Here is a 14,163-nt window from a genome sequence, read left to right on the forward strand (position 1 = left end):
GGCCTTTGTGTATCACCATGGCAACCACGAAGCGTTAGGTGGCCATGTCACCATGGCAACGGCGAGAGCGTTTGAAGACGAGGGGGTTAACGCCACTGGATACAAACGAGGACTATATTGTCGGGAAGTCATGAGTTAGATAGTTGTACAGCTAAAATACACATGAACTAAGTGCCGTTATGTTGTTACAGAGGGCTTCAATGCTCCTTTAAACGTTCACACTGTCTTCAACTGTAAACCATTCACAACTAGGTAAGTTAACCATCTTGCCAAGAGGCTCGCGAGAGTGTTTACGTCGACTTCCAGATAGCCGCGAGAGTGTTTTACGTTGACGCCACTCCGTTGGTTGTGGTTTCATGTTCTTTAACTTCCATAACACCGCACGATTCTTCTTCCTTTCGGTTTGATCACGACTGTAAAGGTGGCGTTGGTGATCAGCCTGGAATGTGCGAGCTAACTATAGCCAATATGACATGAATTCACTAGACTGGATATGTGTTGCAGATATCTGTAATTCAATTCGGATTTGGGGGCCTGCGTGCGTGCGTGCGTGCGCGTGTGTGTGCGTGTTTGTGTGTGGCTGTGTGTACGGGTATGGAAGAGCTCTGTGCATGAGGTTGAGACAATGTCACCATCACCAACTAGAGCTGATGGCCAGCAGTTCAAATTGTCCCACATTCCCATGCAGTCTGAACAACTGTCAAATGGAAGAAAGTCTAATTATTGATGACAGTTATACACTACAAGGAGTCGAGTACTCTGTTGTCTTATTTTGTGCGGAATTATGCGAACATTAAATAGCCTACAATTAAAGAACAAATCAATAGTTGGGACGAAACCTCAACATTATTTTCTAAAATATATAAGAATGTTTTTCCAAATACTGCCACTAGATGTCAATATAGTAATTCATATATATATATATATATATATATATATATATATATATATTTCTAACTCGAATGACATTAATATATTGTTTACACACCTGCTGCGAAAACATGACTACTACAACGGCTACAATACTTAGCATAAGGTCCCCTTTGTTGTCCTCGATGAATACACACACAATAATCAACGATTATTAGTATCAGAAAAATAATGATGAAACTTTTCATATCGTTTTATTCAACAAATAATTGGCGTTGCAAAACTCAATCCATGGACCTGCCCCCTCTCCCTCCAGCCCCCTCCTCGGTTAGGTTGGATTTAGAACGCCAGGTTACGACCAGGCGTAGTTAAGACCAGGGGCCGGTTTCACTAAAGTAGTTTAGACTGGTCTTTGGGGTAAGATGGGTCTTAAGTTCATTTATAGACCAGTCTTATGCAAGTAAGTCAGTTTCACAAAAGTTAAGACCAACTAATTTTAGACTTAAAAAGTTAGCCACCTCACCCCCAGACTAACATAGGTCTAAAGTGCTATGTAACCATGGTAACCAAAAGTTTCTATCACACAGTTAAACATGTAGCCTAATGTTAAGTGATGTTTTTAGATCGTTGTTATGCGATAAGATTACTAAAATGTATTCTTTACGTCTGCTCAGTTTTACAGTGTAGGCCTACTGAGTAAAGGTTTGAAAAGAACTTCAAGCTTCAAACTTTCTCTTGGGGAAACTGTTAACTATCTGCCGAGCCAATGTATCTAACGGTGTGACGGTGCAACAGAGTGACAACGCCACACACACACACACACACACACACACACACACACACACACACACACACACACACACACACACACACACACACACACACAGACACAGAGAGAGAGAGAGAGAGAGAGAGAGAGAGAGAGAGAGAGAGAGAGAGAGAGAGAGAGAGAGAGAGAGAGAGAGAGAGAGAGAGAAGTGGGGGCAGAACTATTTGCGTTCCGATCGACCCGTCAGGGCAGGCAACAGGTTACGGGGGGATGAGGTGATCTCGCCGTCAGTAGAGTTGCAAACGCTAGGTCTGAGGACGCCGCTAACCCCACTTTCCCTGCCGCCTTGGATCCCCCAGAACATGGGCGACTCCTCTCCATAAATCTCAATTACCATTTCGGTAGTGACTTTAAGTTTCGGGAAACTTCCTCCTCCCGTTGGCGGATTTTTACGTTTAAAAATCTCCTTCTTTGCCTCTTGGACCATATTTTTGAAACGCTTCACACACAAATCTCTTTTTTTTTTTTTTTCCGGTTACTACATTCCTCCGAGAATTTCCCTAGCATGGTGTCTTTGTACGAGTTGAACTCGTCCAAAATGCATACATTTTCGGAATGGGTGAAAGGTGCAGAACGGTTCGACTCGACTCGGTCCGCCATCTTTTTTGTTTTGAAAATAGTCTTAAATTACCCACAATTCTTTGCACTTAGTACAACTTAGCATAGTCGGTGTCTTAACTGTATAGTGCAACAGTATTATTTAGACGTCTATGTCAAGTCCGACTATATCCTACAGATAGACTATAGTCACAGTCTATCTTTGTGAAACCGGCCCCAGGCTTACGCCCAGTTGGTGCAACTCACAGGGCCTTTGTGTATCACCATGGCAACCACGAAGCGTTAGGTGGCCATGTCACCATGGCAACGGCGAGAGCGTTTGAAGACGAGGGGGTTAACGCCACTGGATACAAACGAGGACTATATTGTCGGGAAGTCATGAGTTAGATAGTTGTACAGCTAAAATACACATGAACTAAGTGCCGTTATGTTGTTACAGAGGGCTTCAATGCTCCTTTAAACGTTCACACTGTCTTCAACTGTAAACCATTCACAACTAGGTAAGTTAACCATCTTGCCAAGAGGCTCGCGAGAGTGTTTACGTTGACTTCCAGATAGCCGCGAGAGTGTTTTACGTTGACGCCACTCCGTTGGTTGTGGTTTCATGTTCTTTAACTTCCATAACACCGCACGATTCTTCTTCCTTTCGGTTTGATCACGACTATAAACGTGGCGTTGGTGATCAGCCTGGAATGTGCGAGCTAACTATAGCCAATATGACATGAATTCACTAGACTGGATATGTGTTGCAGATATCTGTAATTCAATTCGGATTTCCGCAACTAGGCCTACATTCTTTCTATCCTAAATTGTCATTTCAGATATCCACAAAGACATTCCTCCTAGGAGGAATTACGTCACTTCTACCATTCATGCCTATGGGGTTTCTCATTACAGATATCTACAATTCAATTGCAGATATCTACTATGTGAATTGTAGAGATCTGTAATTCCAGTTTGAGATATGTACAATTTGATTATGACTAGTCACAATTCCAGTTCAAGATATCTTTAATTCACCTCAATTCAAGATATCTACAAGTCCCTTTTCAGATATCTTAAATTAAGTTTTGACTAGGCGAAATGATGTTGCAGATATCTCGAAGTGGAATTATGACTAGTCAAAATGACGTTTTAGATATCTCAAACTGGAGTTAGGGATAGTCATATTAATTGTAGTTACATATTATCAAGTTATAGATATCTTGAATTAAATTTTGATTAGAGATATCTAAAATTGGAGATATCTGTATGTTTTATTCTTCCTGGTCAAAATGTAATTACAGATATCCTGAATTAGAGTTTTGACTAGGGGAAATGACGGCAGCCGGAATTGTCATATGGCAAGCCAATTTGACATGAATTCACTAGACTGGATTTGTTTTCCTGATATCCATAATTCAGTTTTGCCTAGTCAAAAAGAACATTTCGGATATCCGCAACATTCTTATTATTCCTATGCACAATTGTCAGTTCAGATATCCACAAAGACATTCCTCCTAGGAGAAATGACGTGAATCACTTTTGCCATTCATGTCTATGGGGTTTCTCATTACATATATCTTCAATTCAATTGCAGATTACCACTATGTGAATTAGGAATATCTGCAACGGAATTGTAGATATCCGCCATTCCACGAGACATTTACAATGTAATTTCACCTAGTCAAAACTTAATTTAAGATAGCTGAAAAGGGAAATGTAGATGTCTTGAATTGAGGGGAATTAAACTGGAGTTATGACTTGTCAGAATCAAATTCTAGATATCTCAAACTGGAATCACAGATATCAACAATTCAGTTGCAGATATCCGTAATTCACATCTGTGGATTACGGATATTATGAAATATGAAATATTATGACGTTTGAGATATCATTCTGCCTAGTAAAAACTGTTTTACAGATATCTGCAATTGTCATTTAAGATGTGTGACAAGTTGAATGTTGTTTTCAGTGACGTCATTGCAGATATCTGTAATTCAGTTTTGCCAAGTCAGAAATTGAATTACAGATAACTCTATCTGTCGTTTCGACTATTCATAATTACGTTACAGGCATCTGAAAATTCCAACTATTCAAAATTTATTATTTACCACTAGTCAGAATGACTTTGTTGATATCTACAATGTTAATTCCGGATAGTCAACCTTAGGGTCTGAATAGGACGTTTACGAATGGGCTGGATATGATGTAGACGTATGGGCTGACGCCGCTGTCATGCCAAATTTGTACCGGCTGCCAAATTTGTACCGGGCGCGTCATCCATACGTAATCCATTCCAAACCTGCCTGGCAACAGATGATCGCGTCGTCCGTTGCCAGGCAACGGACGATCGCGTCGAATGACGTGAAAGGTTCACGAACATTCGCGAACCTTCAAGCTCGTTCATTCGCACTTGTCCGTTATCTGTCTTGTGCTATTTCGTCCTTGACCTGCTTTAAACACTCAGTTTACTTGCTAAATTTGATTAGACAATTGAATACAAGAGAAATATAAAGTAAAAACAAGTGTCATCTAGCGATCCGTTTTCTGTATTATGTTATTTCGTCTTTGGCAACATGAGCGCGAATGTTTTTTGAAACCCGCTTTCAACACTCAGTTTACTAGCTAAATTTGATTAAACAATTAAATACAACACAAATATAAAGTAAAAACAAGTGTTATCTAGCGATCCGTTATCTGTATTATGTTATTTCGTCTTTGGCAACATGAGCGCGAATGTTTTTTGAAACCTGCCCGGCAACGGAAAACCCTTACGTAATCAGTTGTCCGTTGCCTGGCAACGGACAACTGTTGACGTGCCCGGTACAAATTTGGCAGCCGGCACAAATTTGGCATGACACCGCCTTCAATCAGCTTGAAAGCTCTTACGTGTCTTTACGTAAGCCTTCCCTTTTCCAAAATAAGAGTGTTCAGGAAACGCCCCTAAGAAGTTTGTAGGCTATGACATAAAACCGGAAAAACTGATTGTTTGTGAGACCATGGACATATTATAGAATGGACAGCGGATTCCAAAATGGCGCCCATTCATTCCTATGAAAACTGCTCAATGTCGCAGGGCAACATCAAGGAGAGATTTGCTTCCGCATCATGGGAGCCTAGCCACGCCCTAGTTCATGACGTACCGGATGAAGAAATATTCATTGTTTTCTAGCATTGTTAGCGTTGTAGCATCATAAGCGAGAGGTCTGAGCGATCGCAGTCGCATTGTTTACCGACCGTAAAAGTTTACTTCATAAATGTGAAAGATTGCTCCATATAACACCAACAACATAGTAAATGTATGCAGGCCTAGAAAAAAATACTGTTCAATGCTTTTATGCTTAAGAAACAGATTCCTAACTATTTATAAAAAATGCAATCAATAGTTTACATACAAATAAATGGTTACATATCGGTCAGTAACGAGGTTGGAGTAGCCTAACCACATAAATAATTGTAATACACCAACATTGTTAACTGTCACACAGCTAAACAAGCAAATGAAAAAATTAAAACTAACGCAACTGAAATGTTTATTAGGCTATTAACAATATTATGAAAATGATACCATAATGCACCCGTTCTTTGTCTTTGGTCGCAAGCAGAGGAACGTGAGAGTCACAGAGCAGCAGCTGAACCAGTCTAAAAGTTCCCTTTATCACTAAAAAACTTTTAGTGATAAAAAGTCACCACAGTGACTGAAAACCATCACCGTCATTCATGTTAAGTAAAAGGAAAAACCTCGGAAACGAGAAGTTAAAGGGTAATTCCAGTGTAAAATGGATTTGGGATGTGTTTTGTATGATAATGAGTTGAAACGTTCATTTTGGAGCTCAAATACCGCATATAGACACTTTCTTCAGTTGGCTGTTTTTAGCTGATTCTATCAAAACGCTATAAACTTGGAACAAAGGGGGCAGTGGTTATGGTAAAAACTAAATCGCTATTTTAAACCACTCAAAAGGCTAGAAGTAGCCCGACATTTCTTTGGTAGTATAATAAGGGTCTTAACATATAAAACGAGGCATTGAGAACTTGTAAGTGTACAGATTGTTTATTAAAAATGTCATTTTACACACAATACCATCAGTAGATCACCCATCGACGCCATTTTGTTTTCAAGACTCGATAGGTAGATTGACGAACACAGAGATTGTGACAGCCGTCAGCAACACGCAAGCTCTGTGTTCGCCATTCTACTTATCGAGTCTTAAAAACAAAATGACGTCGACGGGTGATCTACTGATGGTATTGTGTGAATAAAATGTCACTTACAAAGTTCTCAATGCCTCGTTTTATATGTTAAGACCCTTATTATACTACCAAAGAACGGTTGGGCTACGTTGAGCCTTTTAAATGGTTTAAAATAGTGATTTAGTTTTTACCATAACCACTGCCCCCATTGTTCCAAGTTTATAACGTTTTGATAGAATCGGCTAAAAACAGCCAACTGAAGAAAGCCTCTACATGCGGTTTTTGTGCTCCAAAACGAACTTTTCAACTCGTTATCATACAAAACATATCCCAAATCCATTTTACACCGGAATTACCCTTTAACGGAGCCGTGCACTAGGCCCTCCCTCAACATTTGTTTCACTACGACTCCTTTCAGCTGCCCACCCCTCCTTCTAAAAAATAAATAATAATAACATAAAACGGCTAATAAAACGCTTGAGGTGGCGTTTTGAAAAGAGAAAACTTAAATATTTTTAGTACATGGCATAAAGATAATTATGAGCCTTTGATTGATATCCAGACATTTTTTGCGGAGACACATTCCTGTTCCCCACTTGTATTGGAGTGAATGGAGATATCTACTTCTGTAAGCTATAAGCTAAGTTTTGTAAGCTATAATGTATCGTAATGCAAATGTTGGAATGGGTGTTAAGTTCTCCTCTTACTGCTTGCTGCAAGTTCACTTTAGTCTATCAATGAAATGTGCAACCGTTTTTTGTGACGTGATCTCGGAGGACTCGGGTAGCTGTACTTCTGCACGAAACTCCGAGCGAAAACTCAGACCCAACAGAGTGGACCTCCCGGAAACTCAGAGCGTTTTGAAGGCGGCATGTTTATGACGTAGCCTATACGTACGGGCCGAATATGACGTATACGTAAGGGCTGAATATGACGTATGGGCTGGATAAGACTTCTACGTACTGGTTGAATATGACGTAGGGGCTGAATATGACGTATGGGCTGAATATGACGTACGTACTGGCTGAATATGACGTTTGGGCTGGATATGACTATGGGCTTTTACATTTACATGTGGGCTGAATTTGATCTACATATTGGGCTGAATATGATGGATGGGCTGAATATGACGTATGGGCTGAATATGACGTAGACTTATGACGTAGACTCAGATGGCTGCGAATTATGGGGAAATCATTTTCGCGATGTTGGGTTCTCATGAACGACTCCTCATGACCCTCTGATGATTCTACTTCCTTTCAGCAAATGGGGCCAGATTTTGCTCAATATAAAAGAATCCATCAACATATCACATATTTTTTGCCATGTCTACACTTTACTATTGATTCACGATGTAACCATCTGATGATCACCAACAAACACAGAACCTGTGTTCAACGCCCAACAGATGGTGCCAGTAATCCTGTTGGATTCCGGACGCAGATTCCAAATGCAGTGAACACGAACGGTCGCGTGAACGTAATCACTGACGAGAAGTCCCGTTATTCCCAGGACACATGAATGGCACATTAATGGGCTGCATATGACGTATACATATGGGCTGAATATGACATAAGGGCTGAATATAACGTATACGTACGGGCTGAATATGACATATACGTACAGGCTGGATATGACGTATGGGCTAAATATGACATGAAACATACGGTCTGAATATGACGTATTCGTATGGGCAGAATATGACGTATCGGATGAATATGATGTACGTACGGGCTGAATATGACATATTGGGCTGATTATGACTTATGGGCTGTACAAGGGTGTGTGTACAATGGTCATCGAACAGAGTTTGGACAACCTGAGCCACTAAACCCACCCCACCCTACCATCAAAACACACAACCTGAGCCACTAAACCTTCCCCATCCTACCATCAAAACACTCAACCTGAGCCACTAAACCCTCCTCATCCTACCATCAAACCACTCTTTCATTGTGTTTCCCTTCTCCTACCTAGCTCCTCTACACACTCTGATCCTCAATGAGGAGGGGGTGAGCTGCCGTGACCCTGAGGCGATGGCAGTGACCCACCTTAGTTTCCCTGCCCTTAGACAGGGGTCTCCGGTGCCCCTCGGCCAGTTGGTGGAGGAGAGCCGGACCCCCAGAGCCTCCAACGCCCCCCATCACCTCCTCACTTCAGGTGATAGCCATCCCTGTGTTGATTCCTTCTAGGACTGTGATGAGGAGATGAATCAACATGGAACGTCTTCACCTTCCGCCACGATAAGGAGAACATTTGGAGCAGAACTGGAAGCCTTAGGGCGATATCGATGCCAATCTTTGTTCCAAATCTTAATTTTGTCTCGACAGCCGCTTGCTGCGATCTAAACCGAAATAGCATTCATGACGTCCTTCATTTTTGTTGTCATTTATGCAGGGAAAAATCATCTGACAGATTATAAAAAATACATGCCTGCTATCTGTAGTGTTGGGATTTATATTTTGATTTGATTTGAGTGACTTTTGCTATATCAATATATGTGATACATATCGTATATCACTTCTTGGAGATCGTTTTCTTTATTTCCAGTTTCCCCATAGCCACTGACTGTCACTCATGTGTCTGTTTTGTCTTTTAAATGGAACAAAAATCCACTAGCAATCTTCATCTGCAAAAAGATTCATTATTTTGTCAAAGCATATTCTTTTTAATATCCTTTTATTCTTTCAGAGATATACAGTCCAATGAAGAGCAACAGCCAGATACAAGCAGAACCGGCTGCCCTCCATTTTAATGGCTTCAGTCTGGGAAAAGGCTACCAAAAGGTCCTGGTGAGGCATTCTTCCCTTTCTTTCTGCAAAGTCTAGCTGTTCTGTACCCCCTTTTCCATTTCTCTTTGGTCCAATCCCAAATAGCCCATCTTTAGCTTAACCCCGTTCCCATTGTTATAATTACCCACAGGAATGCATAGCTGTTACCGTTTTGGATTAGACAGATATTTGTACAGGTATTTGTCGATAGTGGTTGTACAGGAATTCATCATCCGTTGTCCTGTTGATTCGATTCTTTATCTCAGTTCTAGATGTCATGTAGACATGTCGTACCAAGAGGATTGTATAAGATCTGAATTATTTCACTCGGATTCAGAATTCTGAATGATTTTGGCATACTGTGAGAGGTTGGCATATAAATACAAAGTGCTTACAAAATGCTTTATTGTTAGAACTTCTTCTTCAAAATTGAGCTAACATTTAGTTAATATAAATAAATAATATTAAACAAGAATTCCAACCAAATAAGTTATTAAGAACTATCAATGATGTAGGCTGTGAAAGGTTTCCGTGAGAGTGGCTTTAGGCTATGAAATGGGTATGAGGCATGTCAACTATAATCATATCATATAATCATAGAGTAGATATCAATGATCTAGATCAGAGGTCTTCAACAGGGGGTCCGCGACCCCTAGGGCGTCCGCGGAGCTACTGCAGGGGGTTGCGAAAGTTCTGGTTGATTAGACAATTTTTTATATTCCCCCCGCAATTTTTTCCACAAATTGAAATGTCTTTAAATACACATTAAAATGAATCCAATACACTAGCCGCGTTTACATGGACACTTTTGATCCCATTTCTATTCGGAATAGATCTATTCCTATCATGCGATCTGAATGGCATTTACAATAGTGGTAAGCGTACGTTCGTATCTCTCTCGCGCAGAGAGAGAGAGAGTGCTGTTATGTAAGGGATAATGTACAGAACGCCGGCCATTATCGGGATTATAAGCGCTCGGCGGAGAAATAGTCTACCAAAGACGTTGACGTCGCTAAGCAACCGGACACGCTGGGGTTGATAAGTTACCGGACTATTGCGGAGTGATAAGAAACACACTAACAAACATCACAAATTTTCGTTTAAACATTTATGTTTTCAAAATGTCTATTTGAATAGCTTTTATGCATGATTACATGCAATTGACAGACATTGTTGATTTTGGCAGGTATCAGTTTATTATGTTATGTTATGTTTATGAATAGCAGTGGCATGGCCAACCTACTCACTGTACCTTGCACATGTTTAAAATAAAAACAAGAATATATGAACCTGTGTATTACTTGGACATCTTAGTATTGAATCCAAAATAACAAGGTACACTGTAAAAACGAAAACTTAAAATTGTTGGTCTCATTATGATTTCTGAGTAAAATGAATATAAAACATTAAGTATTCATGTCAACTGTGCAATGCAATTTAGTCCAACCAACAATGTTGAGTTTTGGGTCAAGAATTGGGCTCACTGTAGTCTCTTTGTTAGCAAGACACACGCGTTTAAGTCAGACTGTCTGAGGCTGGGCCAACTACGGTGCACATGCGCATTTCGACACTACCCCCCGGGGAGTCTGGGTATTCGTGATGCCGGTTGGGAAAAAGGGGTTTATTGCCTTTTGTCAATTTGTTTCTGTTTCGGTTTGGGGTCTTTATTGTTTGTGTGTTGTTTATTGTGCGTAGTGTTGCCGCCACCGTTACCGAGACTTACATGTCCGTTGGTTGGGTGTGCGGTGCGCTGTGTGTTGCGGGTGTGTGTTAAATAAAGGCAGCTCTCGGGATCGTGCGGTGTATGAGGCACGAGAGTTGCGTCACCGTTTAACCTGGGCTCCCGTCTCGTGCAGAACAAGTTAGACCATAATGTCAAACTTGTTCTGCACTTTGGTTTGCTGCTACATGTTGCTTGTTCTATTGCTGTCTGGCATTCTGAAATTTATAATGGAAGTTTCAAATTATTAATTTTAATAAAGTGAATTTAAAACTCGTTTTGCATTCTTTGAAATGTTTTTTTTTTTAAATAATATTAACCTTAATTTGAAATATTAAGTTAACACCCCTGACTTGTTTTTTTGAGTTTGTAAAATATAAAAATCTTAGTTGGTATAACTCTAACTTTCAAGTTTGTCTAAAGAAGAAAATGACCTTTTTGATGGGCTCAAAACTCAAAAATTGATTGCAGTAAGTTGCCTTGCAATTTTGAGTTTGCTCAACTTTTTATTTTTTTACAGTGTACATTTATATATGGCACTATAGGACCAGTTTAATATAAAACACAATTTTATACAATATATAAGTAGGGGGTCCCCGCTCCATCTCTCCATCAGTTTGGGGGTCCTTGGCCTGGAAAACGTTGAAGACCCTGATCTAGATTGATTTGAGTGTGTATACATGTGCATAGCACATGTTCATTTAACTCTGAGTTTTGAGTTCTCTGTGGTGCAGGAACATCACTGCGTTGGGGAGGAAAGGTTTTGGTCTTAATGGAAGACAAAGTTGTTTACCTCCCTTCTCTCTCTCTCTCCCTTAACACTTTATTCTTTGTTTCATAATTCAAATTTTTTTGGTTAGAAATTAATCAATATCTCATCCGAGGTGATTAATATCCACATCATTACCACGCAAACCAAGTACTTCCGAACGACCTATACCAAAAAGGTATTTTCCGTTATTAAGTAATCCACAATTTAAGACTTTTTTGATTCGACAGCTTTCCCGGCCGATCTGATCAATCTTGTTCAATTTTGTACCCTCCCCTGATTCTAGTACCGGCTCATCCCCGGCCTGGCCTACACTGTCAAGGTCCACTTCTGTCCTGACCAATGGCGCTACTTCTACGACTGCCTTCTCATCCACTGCAAGGTCCACCCTTTTCTTCTTGTCTGTGTTAGTTGATATTTCTTGTTGCCCTTTTATTATTTAGGTTCATGTCAGAATGAATCCCATGTCCATCCTTATATATTAAAGGTAAAGTGTGTCGAATTTAGTGGCATCGAAAGGAACGGACTTGGCAGAGATTAAATATAATATTAATAAGTGTGTTTTATTTAGGGTTTAATCCAGTGAAAATAAGAATGGTTAAGCATGTTTCTACAGTAGCCCTGGAGGGAAAAACTGCTCTAGAGTTAATCCCAAAAAGCCTTTTATGCTAAGAGTTGTAGGAATGAGGGGGCGAGTTATCCCCATGGCTACGACCCATTTGTGATTCCTTTCTAGTTGTGTAGGAGTGTTATAATTAGCAATGTTGCATGTGAAATGTGCCACACAATGTGATGTTATACTATAAATGGGACGCGCCTTATATAGCCAGTGAAGATGAGCATGTGCTGTCCTTTAACCAAGTGTCCTATTTGTTTAGAGGATTTGATTATAGTGGAGCAAACTGCACACACTGTTCAGCCTCACCCAGCCCCAGAGTCGAACCTGTCGGACTCTGGCCAGGTGGGGCTGCTTCAACCATCAAACACATTTAAACATCTCTCTCTCTCTCTCTCTCTCTCTCTCTCTCTCTCTCTCTCTCTCTCTCTCTCTCTCTCTCTCTCTCTCTCTTCCTGACCCGGTTCGCCCACTCCCCCTAGGGCGAGGAGGCCCTTTTAATTCCAGTTCATGCCTACCCTGTCATTGATGACCTATGCATCCCCCCGCACATCCACCTGCCCAGCATACCTCTGGGACACAGGTGTGTGTGCGTGCCTGCGTGCGCGCCCGCATGCGTGCGTGTGTGCGTGTGTGTGCGCGCGCGCGCGTTCGTGCGTGTGTGTGTGTGTGTGTGTGTTTGCGTGAGAGGGTTTTAGTGAGGGGGCGGGCATATTTGTTTTTGTTGTATTTATTAATGCATATGTCTGTCTATCTTTATCTCTATCTCTCTATCACAAACAAATCTCTCTATCTGTCTGTCTGTCTACCTACTTATTCACATATCTATCTATCTATCTATATATTTATCTATCTACCTATCTACCTTCCTCTCTCTTTTCTCTCTCTCTCTCTCTCTCTCTCTCTCTCTCTCTCTCTCTCTCTCTCTCTCTCTCTCTCTCTCTCTCTCCCCATCTCTCTCTATCTGTCTATCTCTCTCTATCCGTTTATCCGTCTTCCCTCCTGTAGTGTGAGCCACAGCCTCCCCCTCCGCTGCAGCTGTCCCGCTGACCTAGAGGTTGAGTTCCAGGTGCATGTGATCCAGCCCCACCAAGCCTTCCAGGTGCAGCCCCTCGCAGGTACCAACCCACCACTCTCGGACAAATGACATAAGGGCACACCAAGAAAATACCAAAAACACCCACATTGGAATTCAGGCCAGTGTGCCAAACCCGTTGGTGGTTGTTGGCTGTTGTCGGATTACGTAGAAAGCATGTTTTCCAAACTTCGGCCAAAATGTTATTATTGGGTATTGGTGTTCATCGGGCCAGTGTGCATGCACCTTTAAGTGCCCGAAATGTTTTTGCCATTACAAACCTAATTCTGTTAGTGACATCCCAGTAGTGTCCACACCCAGGTTTGATACGGCTTGTAATGGTTAATTTAAATTATTTGTACTAGGCATTCTATTTTTTTATTTTTAATATCTAGATCAGGGGTGTCAAACGTACGGCCCGCGGGCCGGATCAGGCCCGCGAACGGGTTTAATCCGGCCCGCGAGATGATTTTGTGAAGTACAGTATTGTAAAAAAAAAAAAAAAATTTTTTTTTTTATAAAAATCCTTCCTAGCATTACATGAATTGCATTGACTGGCACTGACTAATTTGTTGTACATTGAACTACTGGACAATTGTGTGTAACTGGAAGTCGCTTTGGAATGTAACGTAAAATGATCTGCTATTTTTCAATGAAAGAAACTGCTGTTCTTAATGTGTCCACTAGAAATCGCAATAGCAATTATGTTAAGCAAGCAAACTTTATACCGGGGCTGAGCAGGGAGCAAGTATAAACAGGTAGTGCAGCTAGCCCGGAGC

The 14,163-nt window shown here is 40.9% G+C and overlaps 1 protein-coding gene across 1 annotated transcript in view; it reads left to right on the forward strand.

Moving 5' to 3' along the window:
* The first annotated feature begins 2,178 nt into the window (after positions 1 to 2,178).
* Positions 2,179 to 14,163, forward strand: part of cfap221 (cilia and flagella associated protein 221) — a 180,193-nt gene continuing 168,208 nt past the window's right edge. Inside the window, exons 1-7 of the mRNA XM_056588744.1 lie at positions 2,179 to 2,753; positions 8,407 to 8,593; positions 9,125 to 9,225; positions 11,785 to 11,871; positions 11,980 to 12,075; positions 12,792 to 12,892; positions 13,318 to 13,427. Of these exons, the coding sequence (XP_056444719.1) occupies positions 8,470 to 8,593; positions 9,125 to 9,225; positions 11,785 to 11,871; positions 11,980 to 12,075; positions 12,792 to 12,892; positions 13,318 to 13,427 (619 nt within the window). The 5' untranslated portion in view covers positions 2,179 to 2,753; positions 8,407 to 8,469. The remainder of the gene's footprint in view (positions 2,754 to 8,406; positions 8,594 to 9,124; positions 9,226 to 11,784; positions 11,872 to 11,979; positions 12,076 to 12,791; positions 12,893 to 13,317; positions 13,428 to 14,163) is intronic.

The sequence above is a fragment of the Gadus chalcogrammus genome, chromosome 4 (genome assembly GCF_026213295.1).
Source record: "Gadus chalcogrammus isolate NIFS_2021 chromosome 4, NIFS_Gcha_1.0, whole genome shotgun sequence".
In the NCBI taxonomy this organism is placed as follows: domain Eukaryota; kingdom Metazoa; phylum Chordata; class Actinopteri; order Gadiformes; family Gadidae; genus Gadus; species Gadus chalcogrammus.